A 16,609-nucleotide genomic window follows, 5' to 3' on the forward strand; every position below is an offset into this window, starting at 1 on the left:
TCCAGACATAAAACCATCGCCTATCTTACTCTGGACACTTCATATAGATCAAGGGACAAAGTTTTAATGGGCAGCTGTAAATATCATTTTAACCCACACAATGTTTAATCACATTTTTTCCTTACTAAATTAAATAATTACGTCTCCTGGTCTTTTCCTCTTTGTAAAGAAGCACATCTAAAATATGGGGAAACTAACTTTCCTATCCTAAGTTTTTCAGTACATTTGATCACATAACAGAGCAAAGATGTAAAATCATAGCCATATGAGTGAAGTAACTTTTTAAAAAATAAACTTTTTTTGTTGTTCACATAATAGGAATCATTTAGTTTTGCCTACCCAGAACTCCTTACCCCTTCTGCTTAAAAATAAAAACATGCAAAAAAAACCAATAAAAACAACTCCGTATTATTATCATACATGGGTATTTTCAATCACACGGTCATGCCTCCTCAACCTCAGAGGTGGCCTGGTGATTAATTAGATGGGGGAAGAGCGGAAGATCAAAAATGCTTGATAAGAAGGGATAAATACAGGCTGGGAAAGACAGGATGCTCTTTAGCTGCTAGCTATAAGAACGTCAGCCTAGCTTTACCACTACACAAGAGAAAAGGAGAATTGAAACATGGAAAGAGAATCAAGTCTCTATGACATCATCTAAATCCCCGGATCCAGCCATTCCTAAAACCAGTGTCACAATTTGGCTTTCCCAGTTACACAGGCCAATAAATCTTCTACCCCGCTCCCTTTTTGTTTTCCTTAAGCTTATCTAAGTTGTTGCTGTGACTGTAAGTCCTGAAAGTTGGATTCAATTTCATGGAGGCAAAAAATGCAACACATGATGTAGAACCACAGATTTTTAGATATCTAATATTTTTTCACTATCATAGCCCCATCACCTGATATATGGTAGAAGCTCAATTATCATGTTTTAAATGAGGTTAGAGATCACTGAGTTCCAGGAAGGTTAAGTGAAAAAGCTTGTTAACAGAGCCAATATACTCGCCTTGATTGTGCTACTGGCTCTATGAACAGCTCTTTTCACCGTAACGTACTAACATGAAGAAACAGTCTAAAACCAAAAGATGGTAAAACCTACTACTTTTCATTTCTTTCCCCAAACTAAGCCTAAAAATCCTCATTCTACTAGAACAGCTTATCTGGAGGAGACACAAGACACTACTGCTATGCAAGCTTCAGGCTCTGGCACTTACCTCTGGGGCACACATCCTTTAACTATTTTATTTCCAGGAAGTAGTTACTACAGTCTTCTAAACTTCTCCTGTGGGAGCTAAGTGACCTCATCCCATCTCCCAACCCATATGCATGTAATAGATCACAGTAATATTGCTATCATCTGTAATATACATTGTGCAAGTATAACAGAATAGTGTATCTTGAATTAAAACTGGATTTTCTATGTGCTGTATAATTCTTTGTTTCGAAATCCTAGGAGCTACAATTTTATCTTGGCATTTTGCCATCTTTCACATCTATTTATTAAAAGTTGAGAAACAAATTTTCACTTCATCAGCAAACCACCTAATATCTGATTTGCCTATTTATTTACTAGCAGAAAAAAGAAAAACTTTAAAATCTCCAAAATAAATTAGCACTCCATTCCAATTCCTCAAGTGGTTTTGCCAAGTGAAGCCTTAATATTTCCAAGTGAAGCCTTAATATTTTCAAGTCAAGCTGCCTTCTTAAAAGTAAGAAGATACAGAAACTTACTATTAATACGATCTTGAAGGTCATGCCTATTAAATTTAAGAACACTACTCCACAAGAGAAAAATAACTGTACAATATGTGGCAGGAACCTCTATAATCAAGCTTTATTCAACAATGCAGCTCAGTGAATGTGAAAAACCCTAGGAGTTTTTTGCTCTATTAAAAAAGGTACCAGAAGACATAAATTTGAAGGGGGTTTTATTTCTCATATCTAAAGTACTAACTTTTCTCTCATTTCTCTTTATACCTTCAACATAATGATCACTCACAATTATCCATTAATTTTTAAGTTAAGAGCCTTTGTAGAACCACTATGTTTTTCTTAAATATTCATTTTCCTCTTTAAACCTAGTTAATATATTATCAAAGCACTCAAGGTTAATCATAAAAAAACCAAACAATGTAAATCTTCAAAGGCTTACTTTGCACTTTACAAACTTCCAACTAGATTTGAAAAGAATGCCATCATTGTACCTAATCTGCATTTACTTTAACAGTCTGACCACAGAGGTATTTCTTCTCTCGGCTGAAGGGCCACTGAAGTTGTGCAAAACCCTTTTCAGTTACAATGAATTACCAAATCTCCGAACGAAGAAGCACAAGACAGTAAACTTCTCTCCGGGGAATGCCTATCCTAATAATAGAATTTTATTATGTATAGGTTTCCATAGTTGCCACGATTTCAAAACAGTATCAAAAAATTACATGAAAAATATTTAAAAACAAGATAAACAAGGCTTCATTAGATTTCATAGTACAATAATGGTTTTACTGTTAAATGAAAACAAGTCACCCTTTCCTAAGAAACATATCAGTAGTAAGATAAACAAAACATTAAAAGTTATACCTCAATCTGCTTGTGTCAGTTCCCGCCTGGGTAACTTAAAAGCAGCATTAGCATTACGTTAATCACTTAACTACAGCTTCGGGTAAAAAAGGTATGTGTTTCAACCTTCATATTTTACAGACTAAGAGAACTCAGAGTAGTAAACTGACTTTCTCAGACTCACATTAATTGTATGCTAAGGCCAGGTGCTGTGGCTCAGGCTGTAATCCCAGCACTTTGGGAGGCCAAGTCAGGTGGATCTCTTGAGCCCAAGAGTTAAGAGACTAGCTTTGGCAACATGGTGAAACCCCTTCTCTACAAAATACAGGAAAAAAAAAAAAAAAAAAAAAATTGGCCCGGCGTGGCGATGCGGGCTTGCAGTCCCAGCAACCCGGGAGGCTGAGGTAGGAGGATTGCTTGAGCCAGGGAGATCAAGGCTGCAGTGAGCCGTGATCATGCGCCACTGCACTCCACTCCAGCTGCGGACCATGGAGAGAGAACCTCTCAAAAAAAAAAAAAAAAAAAGTATGCTAAGACTAGACTCTTGACCATCCCCAAACCCTACTCAGTGCCATTTCCACCGCTCCATACTCTTCGCTTTGGATACATTAATTATGTTATTTTCTTCCCAATATCCAAAATAATACTACTGATTTAATGCTTTATCTGTTTTCAAAAACAAATTTTTTCTAAACTGATTTAAGTATTTTTCCAAAATGCTTGAAGACATTTCATGATGCTACACAAAAACTCAAGCAAGATTTCTAGCAACGCGGTACACTGAACAAATACATCTAAATATCAGTTATATTCCTGTTACCAATTTCCACAAGAGTTGGCTTTGAACTGAAACTTCCTAAGAAAAAATTCATTTCCTTCATTCATACTTCCAAGTTACATTTTGAATATTTCAAATAGCTAGGCACAAAAATCTAAAGTAATAGCTAACACCGTAAGACTGAGAGAAAAAGTTCCTTTTTTAAATGTGTTGCAAAGTTCGCCCTCACTGTAACGCTGGGGACTACTGACCAGCCTTTTTTATTTTTATTTAAAAACTCAAACGGCTATAAAGGGCTTCTAATGAGCGTCTTGTTTTTAAAAGGTAAGGTAAAAATCCTTTTAACCTAATAGTAGGATATATGTGTACAATTTCATAATTCTGCTAAAGTTTGCAGAATTAATCACAATTCACATGTGTTAAATGTTTAAAAAACATCTAAGTCATTAAAACAGCTTAAGTGCACCAAAAAAGGGCAATAACGTTTGCTCCGCTTTGTTTCCTTAAAGTCTCCATCCAACTGAAGCTAACTACTTGCTGTGGACAAAATGATCACATTCCTTCTGTCTCCCGCTAACATTTCTGGTAAGAGAAAGACAAGGCTCTGGGAATGTGCGTTTAATGCAGCCCTTAGCTCAGTTCATCCTTTCATGGGGCAAATCTGGAATAAATTACCAAAGAGAAACTTTAGTAATTTTAAGATTTGTTTTACTTGAAGGTAGGGGTGTACCAACAGCGGCCAACACTTCTGTTAAAGTGATGTAACCGAAGAGGTAAAAAGTGCACTGAGCAATCATCACAAAACTGGGTAGAGCAAAGGATGCACGCCATGCTTATAAAGAGTTTAATTTTAAAATTTTTTAAATGAAACCTTCAAAGGAACTAGCATGTGAACGCCAAGGCATAATCTGTTATTTAATTACGGCTCTCCATAGATCCGAGTCGGAGAGCCCCCGGTGGAATCGACGCAACCATCCCGGGATGGTGACCAGCGCGCGGATGCTGCGGGCAGAGGGGCTGAAGGGAACCGGTGGTCCCGACGCTGGCCCCGAGCCCGAGGAGTTAAACTAACAAAGAGCTCTCCGAGCCGCGAAACCCTCCAGAGCGGAAGCGACGCCTCCCAGCCGCCGCCGCGCCGCGACCCTCCCCAAGTTCAGGGCCCGGCAGTGGACTCGCTGTGGGGCCTGCGGCCAAGACAGGGCCGGGTTCGCAGTCGGGATGCGGGAAACAGGTAGAGGCCAGAATACAAGCCCCAAAGAGAAGAGTGGGCGCTTCGCCAACCGGGTCGGCGCACCGGAAAAGGCTAATAAAGCGAGCGGGAGGCCCCGCACCGAGGCCCCGCCAACCGGCCCGGCTTCCCGGGGAGCAGCCAGGCACAGCGGACAGGGGGGCCGCGCTTTGTTACCGGTTGGGAGAAGCTCCGGCCACCGCCTCCGCCATCGCCCCCGCCCCGAGGAGTCGCTTCCCGGCGGTTCTCGCCTTCCTCGGCCGAGTAGTCGATCTCCCCCTCCTCGGTCTTGAGACGTTTGGCCTGGCTCTCGTACTCCCGGTCCTCCTCGTACGTCTCCCTGGGGGAGGAAGAGGAGGAGGACATGGCGGCGGCCGGAGGGACCGGCGGGCAGGAGGGTGGGGGTGGCGGTGGGACGCGCGCCTCGGATGCCGCCGGCCAGTCCTCGCCGCCGGCAGCGCCTCTTCTGCGAGGGTCTCCGCGGCCCGGCCGTCCGCGGGGACTGCGCGGCCAGGAGACGGGCGGCTGAGAAGCGCGGACGGACTGAGGGGGGCGCCCCGGGAAGAGGCTCCGGAGCGGCCGCTCCCCTCAATTACCGAGCCAACATCCAGCCTCTCCCTCCTCCTCAGTCTCCGCTCCCTGCCCGGAGGAGCGAATCTAAGGATGGGGACGCGACCGTGGCTTCCGGTCTTCCCTCCTCCCCTAAGCCGCTCCCAGCTGCGCAGGCCGAGCCTCCGCCCCCGCCTTCGCGGCCGTCGCTCAGGATCGAATCCACCGCAGCCTGCGGGAAGCGCCCCCCCGGCCCGGGTCCTGCTCCCTATTGGCAGGGGCGGGAAAGTCGACCGGGTTTTCCATTGGCTGTGAGGGCCGTTCGTCAAAAGCCGCCCGCGGCTCGGCCTCGCCTCCCTCCCCGCGCCTTCTGAACTCGCTGCCGTCCTGCGAGGCCCGGCGCGCAACGTCCGCCGCGCGCCGCCTGGGAGCGGTTGCGACCCAGCGACCGTTGGCGCTGTGCGGCTCCTACCCGAGGCCAGGCGTGGAGCGAACACGGACGAGCGACGAGAAGTGCAGGGAGGGCAGGGCTGCGGGTGTTAACCGCCCTACCGCTAATTTAAATGCTTTGTGTCACCTCTTCAAAAGAGAACGAGGAAGAAAACCTCTAAAATCCCAGCAGACATACCCCCCGAAGAGCCCCAAAATTGCAGGCGATGAAGGGAGAAAACGGTTTGGAGCCATGAAAGTGGTCTTTCCACTGTTTTGTGTTCAAAATCTGGTAGAAGTGGGCGGACTCTCCCGCCCCTAGCTGGGTGTTGGAGAACAGCTGTCAGCGTCGACTGAAGGCTGCGAGGCGCGCGTCGGCAGGAGGCGCTGCACGCGGGCGCGCGTAGGTCTGAACAGTTACAACTTGTTTGTAACCTGCGCCCTTTACTGACAATGTAAGGGACTTGCCTGTCCCGTAAGTCCCTGCTCCAGTTAAATATGTTTTAATCCTTGCATATAAAATCTCATCCTCCATCCCAATTCTTTCTCTTCCGGACAGTGTTGTATTTCACTTGATCATTTATTGTCGAAAGATACAAAAGCCTTTGGAAATTATGTGACCACAGCTTGCTTCCTCTGTGGCGTCCTGAGGGCTCTTCCAAGATTTTAGTTGCTGCTCTCTTTTTGTAACAGGGCCCCTTATAACTCCCTCTTAAGATGTTCTGTTTTTAAAACTCTGGGAGCGCCAGAAGACACGAACTGTGTGCAATTTTCATTTTCGCAAGCCCAGTTCCTGTGCAATCTCCAGCACAGTTTAGGTACTCAACAATGCTGAATGAGTAGTCCTTGGGAAATAAAGGTCCAGTGTATCTTTCAGGAGAGAAACTGGCAAATCAAGGTAACCTAACTGCCCCCTGTCAGGTGCCTCTTGGAGGATTAGCTGAGATCAAGAGCCTCTTGTGTTTCCGTTGTCCTTGTCCCTCAGATGCTTCCCCAGATGTGGCTGTTCCTTTCCTAGCAGTGTAGATTGCTTCCTCCTCCAGCCTAGTTCTCTCCAAAGTTATTTCCTCCTCCAAAAAAGCTATTTTTATTTATTGCTGAGAGTGCTTTAATGTAACACTTTTTGTACGTTGTAAATTACACCGCCTGTCATTTTGGAATCCAATTGCAAGATTTTCCATACTATGCAGCTATAATCAAATGTATGTGCGGCTGCAGGTATACATTGACAAAACAGAACTAAAAAAATTATAAATTTATTTTTTAAATTAAAATGGAAGTCGACAGAAGAAATAGCAAAAGGTAGCCGCAGAGCTGGCTGCAGATGAGAAAATGTCATTGGCAAAAAGCTCTGCAATGGTTTGGGAAAGTAAAATAGCAGCAAGGGAAACAATGATACAATTCTGCTTAAAATATGTCCTATGGATTCATATGTCCCCTAACATGTTCAGAATGCAGACACTACCTGGCCTTCAGAAAGCTGAAGATACCAAGGGTCAAAAAAAAGGTCTAACAAACCTACTTCGTGTGTTATCTTTAGCATCCATTGTCCTTTTTATAGCTGTCTCAGTATCAAAGATCAGGAAAGGATGAGCGGATTAATAAACTTGATACAAAGGAAACGTCTTTGATGAGGTGAGATGGGCCATTCCCAAGATATTTTTAATTTGCTCAAAGTAAAAGCGGCAGAAGAGCTGAGAGCTTAAAACAATTATTTTTTCGGAGAAAGAAAACAATAGAATATTATGTGAAATCAAGAGTGATGAGAAGCACTAAATATCTTTTAAGTATGAGCAACTACCTGTTAATTTTGTTTTGTGTACATTTTCGTATGCTAGGTGAATTTAGTTTGGTAAATTTTATTCACTCACAACTGGATTTACTAGGCCTTATACAAACTTTCCAAATATTTCATGTGAAGATGCAAATATTTTAAACTCTCAAAGCCCTGCATTCAACCTATGGATTATACCATGTTACAATGCAACTCTCACACCAATGGGTAAGGAAACCCAGCCTTGCCAAACCTAGGGCTGCTGTGCTCAGCGTTCACAAACAGCAGGTGGAAGCCAGTATGTACCAGTATTAAACTGTGTTCTTTTTGTGATAGCCCAGTTGAGTACAAAAAACAAAAAAAAAATTGAAGAAGTAAAACTCAGAAAGCATTTTTAAAGGACTTCAGTCAGTTCGTTGACCATGGGTGAAATGTGAGCTTGTTGCAGATGAGTTGTTCAAACAGTGATAGTAGGTCCTTTGATAAGGAAAATACTAGCTAACTCATCACCGTGCCATGAGAAGAGCTAAAGAGGGAGGACATAAATTATATTCTACATGATTTCACCTAGGTGAGACAAATTACATACTGCCCAGTAGCCAGAAATACCTAAGAAAAGCAGAAACAGCTCCTAAATGCCAGGACTGTCTGGAACCTCTGATGCATTATGGTCTCAGACCTTTGACTATTTTCTGAACACTTGATTGAATTGGCTGCTGTCGAGTAGGCAGCAGCCAAGAGCTCCCATTGCCACAGCTCAAAGGGCACTCCAGTTATACTGGAGTAGGAGACAGGCTTGGGGCAGGCCTAGGGAAATTGAGAGTCAAGGGCCTTTATAATCAATCTAGCCTCAAATTGCCCTTTAGTTTTAAATCTTGTTACTGACCTATTATATTTATAAGACACTGTGCTAGGTGATGAGAGGATTATGTGAGAGGGTTCCTGCCCTCTCAAAGCTTGCAATCAAGTTGTGGAAACAAGGCTTATACCCAAGAGATAGGCTACAAGCATCCATATGTAATAATATGCATATAATAATTAATAGCACATTTAAAGTGTCAGTCACTGTGCTAACCACTGAAAGGGTTTTGTCAATAAATTCTGACAGAAGCCTTCTACCAGAGGCATTATTATTACTCTTCCCATTATACAATTAAAGAAACAGTCTAGGGGAGATTAAGAAACCTGTTTTAGGACAGGCACAGAGGGAGGCAGAGGCAGGCAGATCACTTGAGCCCAGGAGTTTGAGACGAGCCTGGGCAATGTGGCAAGACCCCGTTTCTACAAAAATTTTAAAAATTAGCCTGGAGTGGTGGTGCGTGCCTGTAATCCCAGCTACTCAGGAGGATGAGGTGGGAGGATTGCCTGAGCCCAGGGAGGTCCAGGCTGCAGTGAGCCGTGATTGCACCACTACACTCTAGCCCGGGTGTTGGAGTGAAACCCTGTTGAAACAGAAAAGAAAAGAAAACAAGTAAACCTGCCCTAAAGCTGCAGTTAATAAATTGAAAAGCTAGAACCAGAACCCCAGCAATCGGGTTCCAGAGCCAGTACTCATCATCAGGAAACCAATGATTTAATTATTGTGTTATTTACTACCATGGACATACAGATCTAATTTATAGTCACTTATTATATAATGATGCTAATTCTTTCACTAATTTCTCCTTTTTATTTATTTCTTTATTTGAGACAGGATCTCACTCTGCTGCCCAGGCTGTGGAGTGCAGTAGCACAATCATAGCTAACTGCAGCATCTACCTCCTGGGCTCAAGCAATCCTCTCACCCCAGCCTCCCAAGTAGCTGGGACCACAGGCACATACCACTGCACCCAGCTATTTTTTTTTTTTTTTATAAAGACGGGGGTCTCACGGCTGGTCTCAAACTCCTGGGCTCAAGAGATCCTCCTGCCTTAGCTTCCCAAAGCGTTGGGATCACAGGCATGAGCCACTGAACTCAGCTTCATTCACTAATTTATACCTGGGTTTATGTAGCTATAATCCTGGGAAAGGCTGAATATAGCTTTCATCATTTGCATCTGTATAAGGAAATTCAATTTACTTCCACAGGAAATTACAAATGTAATGCACTGTTTTGTGTTAATTTTTAAATTCTTTTTTCTTGTGTTTTTTTTTTTTTTTTTTTTTAGACAGGGTCTTGCTCTGTCACCCAGGCTGGAGTGCAGTGGCACAATCTAGGCTCACTACAAGCTCCGCCTCCTGATCCTTGTGCCTCAGCCTCCCGAGTAGCTGGGATTACAGGTGCGTGCCACCACGTCTGGCTAATGTTTGTACTTTTAGTAGAGATGGGGTTTCACCATGTCGGCCAGACTGGTTGTAAACTCCTGGCCTCATGCAATCCACCCACCTTGGCCTCCCAAAGTGATAGAATTACAGGCATAAGCCACTGCACCTAGCCTTAAACTTAATTTCTGTAGAAAACCCCAGAAATTATGTGAAAAGTGTCGCCATTTTCTGATGGATGCATTATTTGAATAACTAAAGATGCAAATTAGTTTCTCATACCCAAACTCAATTTCCAATATTGCTGCCATTTCATTGAATATGCAAAACTTTTGTTTCCTGCTTCAACTCCTGTAAAAGTCCAGTAAAATCTTCATGCACATCTTATTGTGAGTCACACTTCCAAAGGATTAGAGCCATAGAGGTGTGTTGTGATTAAGACAAACATACTTAACATGAAATCCAGCTATTCAGAGACAAATCAGTTAGTTTCTATGAAGTTTTGTTAAATCCAGAGTGCGCTATTTCTGACGATGACACTTGTTTGACAGAGATCACTGAGAAAGAGCACTGTGGCACTGTTGCTGAAACTAACCCCTTTAATTCAACCTATATTTGCTTAGTTATGGTCAAAAGAAGCCGCAGTTCCAGGAGGATGCTCTTTGCAGGAAATGCCTCAAGCACTATTAGCTCAAGATGTAGTCAAGTGTAACCACAGTGGTCTACTCTATCAGGAACCGTCATGCACAGCTGCTCTGTGAATCCAGCTGCCACAGTGTTTGACCTCTTTTAAAAAAACTATGATAAATCTGCAAAAATAAAAGATTAACCTTAGAAGTGCTCACTCATATACCAGATAATGAAAGGTAAAATTCAGGGGTTTTTTTTGAGATGGAGTCTTGCTCTGTTGCCCAGGCTGGAGTGCAGTGGCGCAAACTCAGCTCACTGCAAGCTCTGCCTCCCAGGTTCACGTCATTCTCCTGTCTCAGCCTCCCGAGTAGCTGGGACTACAGGCACCCGCCACCAAACTCGGCTAATTTTTTGTATTTTTAGAAGAGACGGGGTTTCACGGTGTTAGCCAGGATCGTCTCAATCTCCTGACCTTGTGATCTGCCTGCCTCGGCCTCCCAAAGTGCTGGGATTACAGGCGTGAGCCACCGCACCCAGCCAATTCAGGTTCTTGTTATTGGTTACAGCCATTTGACGTTAGTCTTAGAAATAATATTTAAATTATTTTCACTTTTCCCTCTGACTTGTGTGACTTGATATTGCTTTAGACATTTAAAAAATAATGTTAATACATTATAATTTAATAAAGAACAAAATGATAGCATTTCTGTCCACAGTTGAGAGTGAATAGAATTTGCCAAATGAAATTCACCTTGCATATGAAAATATGCATAAAATTAACAAATAATTGCTCATACTTAACAACAAAAAAGTGCTACTGATCATTCCCAATTACTTCACAGAATATTCTATTGTTTTGATTCTCCTAAAGAAAAATAATTCAATTTTAAGCTCCTAACTCTTCTTTTCTGTCTCTTTTAATTTGAGCAAATTAAAAATATCTTCAGAATGGCCCATCTCACCCCATCAAAGAAGTTTCCCTTGTAAGCAAGTTTACTAATTCGCTCATCCTTCCCTGATCTTTGATACTGAGACCACTATAAAAAGGACAATGGATGCTAAAGATAACACATGAAGTAGGTTTGTTAGACCTCAGTTTTTTCACCCTCCCTACCTTCAGCTTTCTGAAGCGGGTAATATCTTTGCATTCTGAATATGTTAGGGAACATTTGAATCAATAGGACATATTTTAAACAGAATTGTATCATTGTTTCCCTTGTTGCCATTTACTTTCTGAAACTATTGCAGTACTTTCCTTACCTTCACCCCTAAATCCAGAAAATTAATAGGTCACTGTATTAGTCCATTTTCACACTGCTAATAAAGACCTACCCGAGACTGAGAAGAAAAGGAGGTTTAATTGGACTTACAGTTCCACGTGGCTGGTGAGGCCTCAGAATCATGGTGGGAGGTGAAAGGAACTTCTTACCTGGTGGTGGCAAACGAAAATGAGGAAGAAGCAAAAATGGAAACCCCTTATAAACCCATCAGATCTCGTGAGACTTATTCACCATCATAAGAATAGCACGCGGCCAGGCGTGGTACCTCCTGCCTGTAATCCCAGCATTTTGGGAGGCCGAGGCAGACAGATCACTTGAGGTTGGGAGTTCAAGACCAGCCTGGCTAACATGGTGAAACCCCGTCTCTACTAAAAATACAAAATTAGCTGGGCATGGTGGCCCGCACCTGTAATCCCAGCTACTCGGGAGGCTGAGGCAGGAGAATTGCTTGAACCTGGGAGCAAGAGGTTGCAGTAAGCCAGCATCACACCATTGCACTACAGCCTGGGTGACAAAGTGAGACTCCATCTCAAAAAAAAAAAATGAGGGAGAAAGACAATAGGGAAAACTGGCCCCTATGATTCAATTACCTCCCCCTGGGTCCCTCCCACAACACATAGGAATTCTGGGAGACACAATTCAAGTTGAGATTTGGGTGGGGACACAGCCCAAACTGTATCAGTCACCTTTATTTTAAACAGGAAAAAAAGTCTTTTTACCTATGCATCTTTTCTTCGGTAACCACAAGTCAGCTACTAGGTTTGGCCTAGACGTGTGTTGTCTAATATAGTAGACACTGGTCACATGTGGCTATTTAAATTTAAATAAATTAAAATTAAATAAAATGTAAAATTCAATGTCTCAGTCATGCTAGCCACACTTTAAGTGATCAATGGCCACATAAAAATGACTACCTTATTGCACAGGATTGGACTGGACTGATCTCATTCATCTTTGTGTCTTCAGCACCTAGAACATTGCCTGGCTAGATGTTTGTTGATCTAAACTAAGCTTCTCTTTCTCTGCCACAAGAAAAAGAAGCATATGAAACAAAGCATGTCAGCTTTGCAAATTATGTCTATGAAGATGTCTCAAAAGACTGATCTATAATATGATCTGCTCCTCACCCATATTTGAAATGAAATCATTTTTAAAATATAATTCCATTTTTCAAATAACTGCATAGATATGGTTCATTTTGTGCACTTGATGTACCAAAATGCATATCATTTACATTTATAAATCAGTCAATTGTAATAAATGTGAGAGATGCATTTTAACAAAAACTTTCCTAATGTGAATATTTTCAAAAGTGAAATTCCTTTACAAAGTGAGTAATTACTCTCTGATTTACCTGTAAGCACATCATTATATAAAACTCAGAATTTGGGCAGGAGAAGGGAGAGCATCAGGATAAATAGCTAATGTATGCGGTGCTTAATGCCTAGGTGATGGGTTGATGGGTGCAGCAAACCACCATGCCACATGTTTGCCGACGTAACAAACCTGCACATCCTGCACATGTATCCCAGAGCTTAAAATTAAAATAAAACTTTAAAAAATAAGAATTTGCCCTTAATTGAGGAATTAGACAAAAAATAGTTTTATGTGAATGTGCTATTATAACCATCTAATGTAAAAAACTTTATAGAATAAAGTTACTATTATTACTAACTACAAATAAATAACCAGCACTGTATAGCACTTTACTATGTACAAAGCAGTATCACATACATTGCTTAATTTGATTCTCACAGAAACTGTATAAGCTAACAGGGAAGGTCCTTACTGTCTCCATTTGGCAGGTGAAGTTCAAAAAGACTAATCTTTTGTCTCTAAATTCCCATCTTCTTTTCACTATACCAATAAGGACATATGAACTATCTATGGTAAGTACATTGGAATTGGAACTTTTAATTTTTCTGCCTTATTTAGATGGAAACACTTTCCTAGAAATATAACTTTTTTTTTTTTTTTTTAAAGACTGAGTCTTGCTCCATTGCCCAGGCTCCAGTGCAGTGGCACAATCTTGGCTCACTGCAAACTCCACCTCCTGGGTTCAAGTGATTTTCATGCCTCAGCCTACTGAGTAGCTGGGACCACAGGCACCCTCCACCACACCCAGCTAATATTTGTATTTTTAGTAGAGACAGAGTTTCACTATGGTGGCCAGGCTGGTCTTGAACTCCTGATCTCAAGTGATCTTCCCACCTCTGCCTCCCAAAGTGCTCAGATTACAGAAGTAAGCCACCATGCCTGGCCCTAGAAATATAATTTTTAAGCAACCTATAATTTGTGTAAACTAAAACTATTGTTTTATACCTCTGAAGAAAAATTTATCTCACCAACTATTTATAAGAAGGCCCTCAATCAATATTTGCTAAAAGATCAATGAATACATGAGTGATCCTGAAAACAAATAGAGCAGACTATTATCAGTCAAAGTTCAGTTGCAAAGAACAGAAGCCAGTCTGGTTAGTTTAAGCTAGAAGTATTAAAGCACTTAAAGAATTGAAACTACTAAAGGAGTGACTCACAAAACCATAACTCAGAACTGGGGAACCAGAAGAGCTGTGCTGTTGTTCATTGTGAAGCTGACTGCTCCAGCACTACGCCACCATACCACACTCTGGAAGCCATCACAATCAGGAAGCTGCCACTTCCATGGCCAGCTCCAGAATCACACCATACCAACTATAATCTGCACTGGCAAAGTAGATGCACCGCCCCATGTTTCCTGATATTCAGGAAACTAATAAGTGAACCCTGGAACCTCCAGAACCATTGTTACAGAAGAAAAAATAATGCATCCAAAGCCAAACCTAGCAGCAGAAACAGCCTTCCAGATCTTACAGAGGCTCTGATTGTTGAAACTTAAGTAATAATAGGTGCAAGAGAGTCTAGAGATGCAATATTTGACTTACTAGTCTCTGTAGGAGTCTTGGCCAATTGGCCAACATGTGTGCTCTTTTTAGAATCTTTTGTTAGTAGCAAAAATTGAAAAAAAAAAAGATTCTTGCAACAAATTAAGAGAACTAAAGATAGCAATAATCAACTAACATATTACCAAATCAACTCTTGTTATAAGGATTTATTATAAGATTTCAGTGCAGGCCAGGCACGGTGGCTCAAGCCTGTGTTTTTGTTTTTTTCTTTTTTACTACAAAAAAAAAAAAAAGATTTCAGTGCAAAGAAGAAAGTACTAATACACCATTTTATCTCAGTCTGAAAGCAAAGTCTCTAAGATGGCTTCAGCTATTCTGCAACTGGCACCAAAATGACCACAGGAAGGGAGAAGAGAGAAAGCTAATCTGCTTAATTGTTTCCATAGTGCAATGTTTTTTACAGAAAAATAAGTGAAATGTACAAAACATGATTCTTGGAAATGCTTCTGCATGAATACTAATGTGTATATCTGCAACTTAGATGTAATTTTTGGTGTTTTTTGTTTTTGTTTCTTTGAGACAGAGTCTCGCTCTGTCACCCAGGCTGGAGTGCAGTGGCCTGATCTCGGCTCACTGCAACCTCTGTCTCCCAGGTTCAAGCAATTCTCCTGCCTCAGCCTCCTGGTTGCCTCAGGCAATCCGCCGGCCTCAGCCTCCCAAAGTGCTGGGATTACAGGCATGAACCACCAATGAGCCTATAATTTTTGTTTTTGGTCCTGTAGACAGTAAGACAAAACTCAAGTCCTTTTAAACTAGGGAAGGCAAAATATTTCTACCTAGTCAGATTGAGTTATTTTCACAAGCAGCAGCATTTCCACCCCATCATCCAGCTAGTGGTGGGGCACTAGAGGGAAATAATTATTGGGTGAGAAAAGAAGAGAGAGAATTCTGTAGCCACAGCCTTATCTGTTGAGGGATCCTATGTGCACTGTGGTGTGGCATTCTGAATGGCTGGGGCACCACAAGGGCCCTGTGTGGTGCGATGCCCTTCCCGGGGAAGGAAGACGCCAGAAGAAGAAAAATGAGTGAAGAAAGCTGAAATCACAAAAAAAAAAAAAAAAAAAAAAAAAAAAGTCATCTACTTCACAACTTTAAAACATTACCTCTGCCCAGTCTTGTAGTGGAGAAGGATGATTGCCTAGGGACCTCCAGATTATCAGACCCTAATCTTTGAGATTCAAATATAAAAAAGAGAACAATGGGTCAAATAGACAAATGATCTAGAAATTAAACGGATTGGAGCATCAGGCCTCTATCTATTGCTATTTATTTACTTCCTGGCATTTGGGAGAGATCTCTTTGGAGGCAGCTGTGACATGCCAGGCATCACAGTTCAATACTGGGGCAGATTCAATGATTCATAATCCCAGTGACATCCTTGACACATTGTGAAAGAATTGTTTCTCTTTCTTAGACACCCACAACTACAAAATCAGTTCCCTCATGCCCCAACCCCCTACCCCACCAGCCTTCTTCTGCAGTAATAGAGTTTTCAGCTGGGCATTTGACCGCACAGAGGCTACATCTCCCAGCCTTCCTTGCATCTAGGTGTGGTCATGTGACAAAGTTCTTGCTAATGGAATAGGAACAAAAATGATAGGTACATCTTCTGCATCACTTGCTTCAAAAATGTTGTGTGCCCTCCACATCCTCTCTTTCTCCTTCCCACGTGCAGGAGTACAGAGGTGGCACTGAGTTAGTTTCCAACATGCACAACATATAAGGGATGGCAGAGAAGCAAGATGGAAGGCACAGGGTACCTGGAGGATTTTTACTGAGAAGAGCCACCCCAGCCTGGACCTCACATTTCCAGACTGTTATCTGAGAAAGACAAACTTCTCTTATGCTTGTGTACCTTATTTTGGGATTTGCTGATATGGCCATCTTTAGCCAATACCTAACATATCTCTGGTAAGTCTGCAGATGGGGGAACTAGATGGATTGCTGGAAACTACAGCTTTGTTTTCTCTAGACTGTATTCTTTTACACTTTTCAAGTTTTGTGCTACATACATTTATTCTCTTTTTTTTCCCCCCAAGTTTTGTGCTACATACACTTACTCTCTGTTTTTTGTTTGTTAGTTTTTTTGAAACAGAGTCTTGCTGTTACCCAGGCTGGAGTGCAATGGTGCGATCTCAGCTCACTGCAACCTCCACCTCCAGGGTTCAAGCAATTCTCCCGCCTTAGCCTCCCAAGTAG

At 42.0% G+C, this 16,609-nt stretch overlaps 1 protein-coding gene across 3 annotated transcripts in view; it reads right to left on the bottom strand.

Moving 5' to 3' along the window:
* Positions 1-6,074, bottom strand: part of HNRNPLL (heterogeneous nuclear ribonucleoprotein L like) — a 41,687-nt gene extending 35,613 nt beyond the window's left edge. For 2 of the 3 annotated variants that reach the window (XM_025354630.1, XM_025354632.1), the window contains exon 1: positions 4,740-6,074. In XM_025354630.1, the coding sequence (XP_025210415.1) occupies positions 4,740-4,928 (189 nt within the window). In that variant the 5' untranslated portion in view covers positions 4,929-6,074. The remainder of the gene's footprint in view (positions 1-4,739) is intronic. The other variant, XM_025354631.1, reaches the window with a different exon arrangement.
* Between the last annotated feature and the right edge of the window lie 10,535 nt (positions 6,075-16,609).

Source organism: Theropithecus gelada, chromosome 13, assembly GCF_003255815.1.
Source record: "Theropithecus gelada isolate Dixy chromosome 13, Tgel_1.0, whole genome shotgun sequence".
Classification (NCBI taxonomy): Eukaryota; Metazoa; Chordata; class Mammalia; order Primates; family Cercopithecidae; genus Theropithecus; species Theropithecus gelada.